At 40.7% G+C, this 11,882-nt stretch overlaps 1 protein-coding gene across 1 annotated transcript; it reads left to right on the top strand.

The window, feature by feature from the left end:
* Positions 1 to 1,857: 1,857 nt before the first annotated feature.
* Positions 1,858 to 11,558, top strand: LOC308407593 (interferon-induced very large GTPase 1; the record flags this gene model as incomplete). The annotated part of the gene is made up of 3 exons (XM_080899376.1): positions 1,858 to 1,975; positions 2,271 to 2,531; positions 6,865 to 11,558. 3 exons carry the CDS (start codon positions 1,858 to 1,860, stop codon positions 11,541 to 11,543), a joined length of 5,058 nt encoding a protein of 1,685 aa, XP_080755502.1. The 3' UTR covers positions 11,544 to 11,558.
* Positions 11,559 to 11,882: the final 324 nt, after the last annotated feature.

Here is an 11,882-nt window from a genome sequence, read left to right as displayed (position 1 = left end):
GTTTTTTGACTTTTCCAGTGCTTTCAACACCATCAGGCCGACCCTCCTGGGTGATAAGTTAGCAGCGATGCAGGTGGATGCTTCTCTGGTGTCCTGGATTGTTGATTACCTGACAGGAAGACCACAATATGTACGTCTCCCACAGTGTGTGTCTGACAAGGTGATTAGCAATACAGGGGCACCACAGGGGACTGTCCTCTCCCCCTTCCTCTTCACCCTCTACACCACAGACTTCAGCCACTGCACAGAGACCTGCCATCTTCAGAAGTTTTCTGATGACTCTGCGGTGGTTGGATGCATCAGCAGGGATGATGAGACAGAGTACCGGGCTGTGGTCGACTCCTTTGTCACGTGGTGTGAGCAGAATCATCTGCAGCTCAACGTGGCAAAGACCAAGGAACTGATCGTGGACTTCAGGAAGACCAGGAAACACTTGACCCCTGTTTCAATCCAGGGGGTCAGTGTTGACATTGTGGAGGACTATAAATACCTTGGAGTACACATTGACAATAAACTGGACTGGGCTAAAAACACCACAGCACTTTACAGGAAGGGCCAGAGTCGTCTCTATTTTTTGAGGCGACTGAGGTCCTTCAACATCTGCCAGAAAATGCTGAGGATTTTCTATGAGTCTGTTGTGGCCAGTGCGATCCTCTATGCTGTTGCATGCTGGGGGAGCAGGCTGAGGGTCGCAGATGCCAACAGACTTAATAAACTAATCCGTAAGGCCAGCAATGTTGTGGGGATGGAGCTGGACTCCCTCAAGGTGGTGTCGGAGAGGCGGATGCTGTCCAAGATAAAGACAATGTTGGATAACACCTCCCACCCACTCCATGACATGTTGGTCAGCCACAGGAGCTCGTTCAGTGAGAGACTGAGATTACCGAAAAGCACCACTGAACGACACAGGAAATCATTCCTGCCTGTGGCCATCTCCCTGTACAACGCATCCACTTAACACACTGTTTGCTGCTACAGCTACACATGTTTCTTTTCCAAATATTTATTTATAAGTGACTTATGTATGTATGTATGTATATATATGTATATATTGTACTATTCTTAGTTAGCGTATTGTCTGTCTTGTCTTAATGTTGGTTTAAAATGGAGCACTGTAACAAAAAATAATTTCCCCCAGGGATCAATAAAGTATTCTGATTCTGATTCTGATTGATTCTGATCATCACACTAAGTGAAAAAACTTCATGAGTGCAGATTCAGATAAACAAAATGCACCAAATACTACAGTGCTCAAGTGTTAAGGTTTTTTAATCACTTTTTGTTTTAATAATCTTTCATTGATTGGCCATTAGTTAACTGTCCTTTGAAGACAATGCATTTGTTAAAAAGTAGTTCAATCATCTATGTGGAAGTCCAAAGGAATCCAGGTGGGAGTAGAACACCACTTTCCTGTCCTGAGTTCTCTGACAGTTCGCCAGAATTGCTTGAAGGCAGACCAACAGATTTTTTGAGTTGGTTTACTCTTTGAACTCCTCCCACACCCTGAGTTTTTGTTTCAGCCACCACCAGAGCCATGTTCTGCCTATCCGAAATTGATCATTGACCTGAGACATGTCCTGGTGTCACATGCACTTATAGATACCCTTATGATCAAACATGGTGTTCATTATGCACAAGCTGCAGCTGTAATTTCAGTCAAACTTGAAAATGTTGATTTAGGAGTAGAAGCTTCTTTCTTGGTCAGGGGTTTTCTGGGGTTTTTGACTATAGAAAAAATGCTCCATTTAAACTTGTTAGTGTGGAGATACTGAGCAGCTTTTTTATTTTCTGACAGATAATCCTCCAAGAGGAGAATTAACTGCTCTCCATGCTGGCAGTGAGGCTGTTCCTCTAGGCATGACACCTATTGGAGAAGACTGTTTGACTGTAGCCATTCAGCAACTAAATCTGGGGACAGTGCATGTAAGGGTAGCAGAGAACGGAGAGGAAGTCCCAGCAGCTTCTGTCTTTACAGGTAAATCTTGATATCAGTTTTATTGCTCTAATGTATAAAGCAGTTGTATAATATGCATAATATGTCCTTTAAGTTTAGCATTTTTCTGTGCTCTTAACATGCTATAGTATGTTAGTCTACTTCTTACTTCTAGCAGACTTCTTCAGGTGTGCTGTGAGTTTAATTTATAAAAGATTTGTCAAACTAATGTGAAAGCAACCAGGAATTTTAAATACTCATAAATGTAAAACTTAGCATGTCAAACCAATTTTTTTAAATGTCAAATTTTGTCAAATTAATTTTGTCATTTTCACAGAGCCCAGCCCTCCTATCCAGATTATTGCAAATGAGGTATGCAGTGATTCGGTGTCTCTGCAGTGGGACACTCCTGATGGTGAAGTAGTGAGCTACACTGTGACTTGTTGCAGCGAGGGGAAAACTGTGCAAGAGCTAGCAACAGACACAAACAGTCTGACCTTCAGCTGCCTGAAGCCAGGGGTGTGTTACTCCTTCCATGTATCTGCACAGCTTAAAAATGGAACGCAAACCAAGCAAACAGTAACATCTGTTAAAACAAGTAAGTGAAAATTTGATTATGACATGACATGATTTAAAATATGATTGTGAAAAAAATTTAATTATATCAGTAAGAAAACTGTATTCAGTAACCATACAATCACATCTATCAATCTATGGAATATTATTTGGACAGACAGACCTAAATTATTATCATATGCGAATGATCATTACATTCATTATAAAATTACATATGGTTCCATCAATATTACTTTTGATTAAAAATATTTTTGGGGTATTTACTGAAACATCTTCCTGTTTCAGTAATTGCTGGTTTCATATAGAAAAGTAGAGAAGCCAGGATTTGTTTGTCGCTGTTAAATTTTCCCTCTTTATCATGGAGAGGTCTAATGTCCAAACTTATATCTGTAGGGGATGCGTTATAGGGATGCTAAATTGAGGTCCTTTATGTTTCAATTTTTAACAAATCATATTATTATCTGTGCCCTTATCGGGCATAGATGGGATCTTGTGGCATTTGCCATTTCTTTATACTATAACACTGTGAAAAAATACTAATCATAACTAATTCCTTTGTTCCTCAGATCAGTCAAATTTGGTATCAAATGAGGAACAGTTTAAAAGAACCAGAATTTCTGTTTTAATATAACATCTAATGTATTTTAGAAAGCCATATATTCAATCTGATACAAAACATTTTTTTTTATTTCTGAAAGTATCATGTCAGAAGTTCATAATGTGTGTAGTGCCTATACTCATCAACGAACAGACACAATAACCCACATAGCAGGTCTGGCCCGGATCTGGTATTAAGCCGGCACTGCTGACTAACTTCTGGCATGATAAGACGTATGTCATCCAGATATGGGCCAGGTCTGGCAATGATGCCACTGAACTATGCAAGAGCTAGCACTTTCAGACACTGAGATTCACCCTATAGCTGTCAGCGATCATGCTCCTGTATCTTTAACACTAATGCACAAGAATAATACTACGCCAAGTAAAAACTGGAGATTTAATACATCACTACTTAAAGATGAAGACTTTATTAAATATTTTAAAAAAGAGACTCAAACAGTCTCAGTCAACAGACTTTAGCGAGCAAAGTTCAAAGAGAGGGAGGCAGTCCTAAGCAGCAGCCCCCAGAGTGAAAGATCTTCAGCCTTTTGTAGCCATAGGTGAGCACAATGGAGCACCACAGGATCCCTAGGCAGCCATTCGTCTATGTCGGTTGACATACTTAACCTCTGCATACAGGAAGGCTGGCATGGGACTCCAGCTAACCAATGGTCAGCGAGTCCTGACACTCTTAGATTTCCTTGAAGAGAAAAAGGCTGTCCCACTCCTTCCGAGGCTCAGGGCCGTAACACCCTTCCCAATAAATAACAAAACTAGATTTTGTATACACAGACTTCACAGTTCACAGCAGAAAATAAAACAAGTCATACTCACAACCTGGACAGGCCATCAGCTAGTATATTTTCCGATCCTTTTTCATGCCGAATCTCTAAGTTGTATTCTTGCAGATAGGGCCCATCGCATGAGGAGTTGATTGTGGTTGAACATTTGAGCAAAGAAAACAAGAGGGTTGTGATCAGTGTACAGGGCTCTAGACTAACTTTTTGCCATGGGCGTACCGGTACACCTAACTTTAAAAAGTTAGGCGTACCGGCACAAAAGTTAGGCGCACACAAATTTTATAATAATTGATATAATATAATGTGTTTTTCTGGATACACTGTGCTTTTTCAGCATTCAAAGATTGATGACACCGTGTCAGAGCACTGGCTATGAATTTCAGAAGGATCAGGCCTTAACAGAAAAGTTAGCAATAGTTCTTTTCCTATTACAGCTACATCCACTTCTGTCGTGCCTAGGCTGCTCACTAAGGCTGGGTATCATCACTGATTTCTATAATCCATTCGATTCTGGTTTTCAAAGTCCCGATTCGATTCAACTTAGCCTCAGACAGTCAGAAATATTATAACTCTGATCATTTATCAGTACTGACTTCATCAGAATTGTGAACATCACAGCAGATGCCTTTGAGTGAAAGTAACTGAGAATAAAACAGAAAAACATGAAGGAGATTTTCCTGGTCTGGCTTTTTATAGCAGATAACCTTAAAAAATATTCTACAATGTTCTGCATATAAAGTTTAAATTACTTCAGTATTGAACAGCAGAAAAAATAGGCTTTCTTGTCCGAGGTCATTTAAGTGAAAAAACGAAAAAGACAGCAGCCACAGCGCTGTAAACAACGGTAGACTGGTGGGTAATAAGCGAATGAATAATACAGAAAACAGAGATTGGAGACGGGAAACTGTTCTTGAAGTACAGAGAGAGATAGAGAGAGAGCTAGCTGTGCATGAAGTGTGATTTTAATAGTCGTGGAAGCAAAACAGCAAAATTCATGACGCATTGATCAAATGTGAAGCGCAGTTTGCTGCTTCTTTTGCTGCTGGCTCGGTGAATTTTGGTTGGAGAGAGACAAAACCTGCAGCTCAGAATCAGCGCAAAAAGACGTAATCACAGCGCGGACCGGACGCATCAGAACCGCTAAGCTCCGACAGCGTGTCCGTCTACGGGCCGTCGAGTGAGAAAGCCGAGAAAGACAAAGTTGATTGTGATGCGTCGGTCCGCTCTGTGTTTACGTCTTTGTGTGGAATCCGTGTACCTGCTGTCATTTGCTGTTTGGTTGTTGTTGAAATGGTTTTGTGAGCTTTAATCTGAGAATCTGGCGTTTCTGGCAAAACACAGTTATATTTAAAAGTCGATTCAGGATCTAATGAGTTGATATCGCTTTATTCAAGCTACTCACCTCCCACTTCCACCTGCACTTTCTTCTGGACCACGGCCAATCAGAGAGGTCCCGCCCCTGACTATCTCTGATTGGTTTAGTCCACGATAGGGGCATAATGTGTGTCTGTTGTTGACCACAGGGAAGGCTGAAGATTTTTTTTTTTTTTGCTACCCAAACAGTTGGTCGCACAGGTGCAACCAAATTTTTTTTTTAGTCGCACCACTGAAAAATTTGGTCGCACTCTAGAGCCCTGGTGTATACTACAATGGGTAATTCAATTCAATTCAATTCAATTTTATTTATATAGCACCAAATCACAACATAAGTTGCCTCAAGGCGCTTCATAGATACAGAGAAAAACCCAACAATCATATGACCCCCTATGAGCAAGCATTTTGGCAACAGTGGGAAGAAAAAACTCCCTTTTAACAGGAAGAAACCTCCGGCAGAACCAGGCTCAGGGAGGGGCGGCCATCTGCTGCGACCGGTTGGGGTGAGAGAAGGAAGACAGGATAAAAGACATGCTGTGGAAGAGAGACAGAGGTTAATAACAGATATGATTCAATGCAGAGAGGTCTATTAACACATAGTGAGCGAGAAAGGTGACTGGAAAGGAAAAACTCAATGCATCATGGGAATCCCCGGCAGCCTATGTCTATTGCAGCATAACTAAGGAAGGATTCAGGGTCACCTGGTCCAGCCCTAACTATATGCTTTAGCAAAAAGGAAAGTTTTAAGCCTAATCTTAAAAGTAGAGATAGTGTCTGTCTCCCGAATCCAAACTGGAAGCTTGTTCCACAGAAGAGGGGCCTGAAAACTGAAGGCTCTCCCTCCCATTCTACTTTTAAATACTCTAGGAACAACAAGTAGGCCTGCAGAGCGAGAGCGAAGTGCTCTAATAGGGTGATATGGTACTACAAGGTCATTAAGGTAATGTGCTGGACCCCAGGTAAACATGGAAGTCCTGGAGAGCTAGCAACAAAGCCAAGCCAAAAACACAGGGACACTATTTGGTCTGGTCTCTATGTGTCCTGTTCCCGTCTCTGTATTTGTTTACCTCTCCATGTTGCCGTTCGTGTTTTGTTACTTCCTGTTTTATTTTGACAGTCCCTTGTCTGTGTTCAGTTTTGCTTCCCCTGTCCTGTTAATTAGACTGTAATCTGTTGTGTTTCCCAGATGTGCCTACTCTGTCCTAATCTCCTCCTGTGTATTTAAACCCTCAGCTTGTGTCTGTTCTTTGTTGTGTCCTCTCTCATGTTGTATGTGCGTCTCTAAGTCTGTTTGTCTCTTGCCTGTAATCGGTTTACTCCTGTTCTGCCGTGTTAGCATTTTTTGCTACTGTGTCAGCTATAAGCTAATAAAAGCAGTCTTTTTAAGTTCGGTCTGTCTCACGAGTCTTGCACTAGGGTCCTAATCCTTCATGCCAGAGAACGGTCACATGACTCTTGTTTTACTGAGTCAACACTACAAATATAATTATTATACCGGATGACTTTAAGTTTGGATCCAAGCATATTGAGAAAATTAACTAACCATACAATATGTTTAATAATCACTGTCTTAATCCACAGAAACACAGTTTGAGAGCTTATTGAAGGATCTTGGCTTGGACCAGCACTACACCGTGAAGTTGTCACTCAGCAAAATACTTGAAATTGATGAGAAGACCATCACTGATCTACCTGCCAAGTGTGAAACAGATCTTCCATGGTACTTTTTAAAGAAACTGATGATGGGTAATGTGACAGCTAGGAATGTGAAATATATACCTGTTTGTGACTCAAACTGTGACGATCAATTAGGGAGTACAAAGTTAGATCTTAAAAATATAGTCCATAGCCCAAAGACAGGTGTTATGTTAAATCCACTCGATATAATCACTGCTCTCTTTCTGTGTTCTGATGGTTTTCTACAGCAGGAAATGTCACTAAAAATGTCCATGTGTCAGTTCTCTGTTCCTCTGCTGCTTTCTAATCATGACATGAAACAGTGCACACTCATGCTGTGGGCCATGAGAGACATTGTTAAAAAGTACAGACCTCAGTCTCTGTCAGAGTCTAAGGGCTTCATTGAAGACAGAATCGTTCTCTCTGAACTTCCAATGATCTCTTTTGTCAGACTGGGTGAGTGCTCCTTGTCCAAGTCAGAGATTCTCAATAAGGTTCTGAGCAATTCTCAGCAGTACCATGACACCTTTGTTCATCGCAACATGGAGTGTGGTGACAGTCCAAGAAGAATATCCAACGGACTGACTGAAATTACTTGGTATCTTCCTTGTGGAAACACAAACATTGATATTTTCAGTCAGCCAGTGGCTGTAGCTAACCTTCGTGGGGACATTGCTTCATTTGAAACACAATACTCCTTTCTGTGTCAGACATCTGCAGCAGTTTTTGTGTTCTTTGACCATTTGGACTCTGAGTGCAGTCTACTTACTAACCAACACCACAAGGCACAGATCTTCTTGGTAGGTAACTATGAGAGCCAGAGCTTCAGTTTAGATACTTTAGAAACAGTAGCAACAATGTTGGGCTTGACTAACAACAACATCATTATTAAGACAAAACAAAAAAATGCTGCCGATTTTGTCAAAGGCTTGAGGAAAACAATCAGTGATGTAGTTGAGAACTCACAGATAAAGATGCAAACAGAGCAGATGGCAGAAATTGCCCATGAACTGGGAATCCTGGTTGATGAAGACTCTCCAGAGTGCCAGACTGCAAAGACAAATGCAGAAGCCATCACTGCTGAAATTCAAGATATCCATATATTCAAAGAAGATCAGCTTCCACGGCAAGGTGAAATATGGAAAGAACTGACCTGCTTAGAGAAGGAAGAATTTCGGCTTAAAAAAGTTGGCTCCAAAAATATAGAAGATTACAAAAGTGAACTTCAGCTGCAGAAAGAAAAACTGAGGAAAAGGCAGAACTCTTATGACATGTCCACAGCTATGACATGTTTCATCAATGCAATATCAAGCCCAGGAACAGAGAGGTTTTATTTCCTGAAATGGATGCGAATGAACCTCGATAACCTGTCTCGCATAAAACTGTCTGAACTTCGGGAAAAATATAAAGAAAAATGCAAGAACTCTGAGAACAAAGAGGAGATCAAAGAAATTGACAGACAAATTTCCAACAGCTCACTGGGGACTGAACACTTCTTCCGTGAAATGGGTCAGATCTATGAAGCTTCACTGTCCCTTCCAAAAAAACATCCAGCACGTCAACAGCTGCAGCATCTGCCCAAACTGTGTGCAGAGTTGTTGCTTGATGGATTTCCTCTTGAGCTTGTAGATGGAGATGCATCCAACATCCCTCTCAGATGGGTGAGTGATGTTCTCTCTCAGCTCAGTGACTTGGTTTCTCCAAACAGAAAGATACGTGTAGTCACAGTTCTTGGAGTTCAGAGCACAGGAAAGTCCACTCTCCTTAACACCATGTTTGGAGTGCAGTTTGCAGTCAGCAGTGGTCGATGTACTCGAGGTGCCTTTATGTTACTCATCAAAATCAATGAAGACATGAAAAAGGTCCTAAATTTTGACTTCATGGTGATCATTGACACTGAGGGCTTAAAGTCACCAGAACTTGCACAACTAGACAACAGCTTTGAGCACGACAATGAGCTTGCAACACTTGTTATAGGGTTGAGTGATGTCACCATTGTCAATATTGCAATGGAGAATTCAGCCGAAATGAAGGACATCCTACAAATAGTTGTGCATGCTTTTCTCAGGATGAAGGAGGTGGGCAAAAAGCCGAAATGTGTGTTTGTTCACCAGAATGTGTCCGATGTTTCAGCCCATGAGAAGAACTTACGAGACAGGAAACTGCTCCTGGAACAGTTGAATGAGATGACCCAGGCAGCAGCCAAAATGGAAAAGAAAGAGGAGAACAAGAGCTTCACTGATGTGATGGAGTACAGTCCAGACACTGGGAACTGGTACATTCCTGGACTCTGGAATGGAAACCCACCAATGGCACCAGTCAATGCAGGCTACAGTGAGGCTGTATATGAGCTCAAGAAAAACATCATCCAACTGCTGGGAAACTGTGAGTCATCTGCTAATGATATCATGGAGTTTAAAGAGTGGATGACAAGTCTCTGGACTGCAGTAAAGCATGAAAACTTTATCTTCAGCTTCAGAAACAGCCTCGTAGCTGATGCATACATGAGACTCTGCACAGAATTCAACAAATGGGAGTGGGAATTCAAAAAAGAGATGTACACCTGGGTTACAAACACAGAAACAAGAATTTCCAATTTTGGTAAAGTTGCTGTAAAATCTGAATCGTCTGACATGAGAGAATTTCTCATATGTTTGAAAAGTGTAGCCTCCACACTGCTGTCTAGATGGGAGACAAAACTTCTCGAAAATCTGACACAGTATTTTCAGCAAACAGAGGGTCATGTTTATCTGGTTGAAGGATACAAAGAGGAATTCTCAAACAGTGTAAAGAGCCTTCGGCATGAAATGGAGAGATCTGTTTTTAATCAGCTCACAGCAGCAGCAGAAATCAGAGAGGGGATGAGAGAAATTGAAAAAATTAAAAAGAACCATACACAAGAGATTGAAAATGCAGTTTGTGTGTTGATAGATGAATGCAAAAAGAAAAAAGTCCAGATGACAGACAAAGAGCTGGAAAAAGAGTTTGATAAGATGTGGAATGAAACACTGGAGAAACTTTCTTTTTGTGAACAAAAGACCTTCAGTGTCTTCACCAGCATATCTCACTTCCTGCGAATCAATCTGTCACACAGGGGGAGTCATGCATGTGCATTATTAAGTCAACAATGTCTGGAAGATTGTGGAAAAGAGCCTTTCAAATATACAGCTGAAGGATTCTACAACAAATTTAAACACAAACTCAGCAAGATGTTCAACATTCAAGATCACACAATGGCTGTACAGCAATTGGCTGACAGCATCATCAATTTTTGCACTCAGTTTGTAAGTGAGAAAATGGAAAGCAGAAACAATTACCATGAGACCTACATCCAGGAGATCCTACACATGATTGATGGGAGTCTACAGTACAATCACGATGTTAAGACAGACATCGAGTTTGAAGTTTCTCTGAAACAGCACATCTGTGGATTTGCAGCCAGAGAGTTTCAGAAAATGCACGAAGATTTCATCCAAGCAAATGATCCCTACAGATGTCTGATGAAAAACAAGGAAAAGTTTCGTGAGGATTTCAAAGACATCTTTAATAAAAGAGACCAGTGTCAGAAGAAGGCAGAAGAATTCACCAACAAATGCTTGAAGCCTGCTGTGGAAGACTTTGTTAATCGCTCCCTGGGTCCTAATATCATTGATGACATGCTGACATGTGAGCAGTTCAGCACACGAATGTCCTTCCAGTATTCAGTTTTATTGGATTTACTCTCAAAGAATGATTTAAAAAACTATCTGAGTTATATTTTTTCATATGAGGATTATGTAAAAACATGGATTTACCACCAAATAGTGGAGCGCTACTCAAATGTGTCAACAGCATTTGAATTTGAGGACCGACATCTCCAGTCATGTATCAGAAGCATAAATGATGCCATCAACAAGGCAAAAACAGGAAAGAGTCATGACTTGAAGACATTTGTGGAAAGCATTCGCAAAGATCTTGATAAACTGGTCATTTCCCAGGATGCTTTTGATGCTTTCATGATCCTAAACAATGCTGATAAGGAACAGTTTGCTGATTGGCTCACAGTGTCTGTGAATGACATGGGAAACATTCTTACGAGTGAATTTAAAAAGTCAAACTTTGAAAGAAAGCTAAAACAGCTCAATATGAAACCACACAATGAGCTTTTTACCAGAGTGATTGGTTGCGGCAAACAGTGTCCATTCTGTGGCGTGCCCTGTGAGGCAGGAGGAGGAGCCCATTATGAGCACTTTGCTTCACTGCATCGACCACAAGGTCTGGGTTCATATAGGTTTTTTAGAACACAAAAACTTGACACTGAAATATGTTCCTCTCTTGTGATCAGTGATGCATGTTTTTGCAACAGTATTACAAATGGTAAATATCATCCCTATAAGTGTTACAAGGAAATGTACCCAGACTGGAATGTCCCTCCAGATGCGAGTCTTGAAGCATCCGACTACTGGAAATATGTGATGGCGAAGTACAACAAAGAATTTGCTAGTGCGTATAATGCCAGACCTGCTGATATTCCTGCTGCTTGGAAAAATATCACAAAACAGCAGGCAACAGAAAGCCTTAAAGTGTCCTTCTGGATCAAGTAAGATGGACTTTGTCTGATAGAACTGATTTTACGTGATTGATAAATAGATAGATATTGTTTTTACATTATTGATACTTTTTCCAGTTTAATTAAATTACTTTGAATACATAACAACAACAACAATAATAATAATCATTGTGAATGATTTATGACATTTACTGCATATTTACTTTTTACCTAATGGTTCAAATTGTACAAGGATCTTGAAGATTCAAACTGGGATTTTCATTATGATGAATTATAATATGTTACAGACTGGACCTCAACTGAGTGTGGTCATTTTGTGAGTGAGCACAACCTGTCCTTGTTAATGACCTTGAATATGTATGTTTTTCTTTTT

This window comes from Rhamphochromis sp. 'chilingali' (assembly GCF_963969265.1).
Source record: "Rhamphochromis sp. 'chilingali' genome assembly, chromosome: 1".
Taxonomy (NCBI): Eukaryota; Metazoa; Chordata; class Actinopteri; order Cichliformes; family Cichlidae; genus Rhamphochromis; species Rhamphochromis sp. 'chilingali'.
Note: the sequence above shows the minus strand (reverse complement) of the source record. Positions and strands in the feature narration are given on the sequence as shown.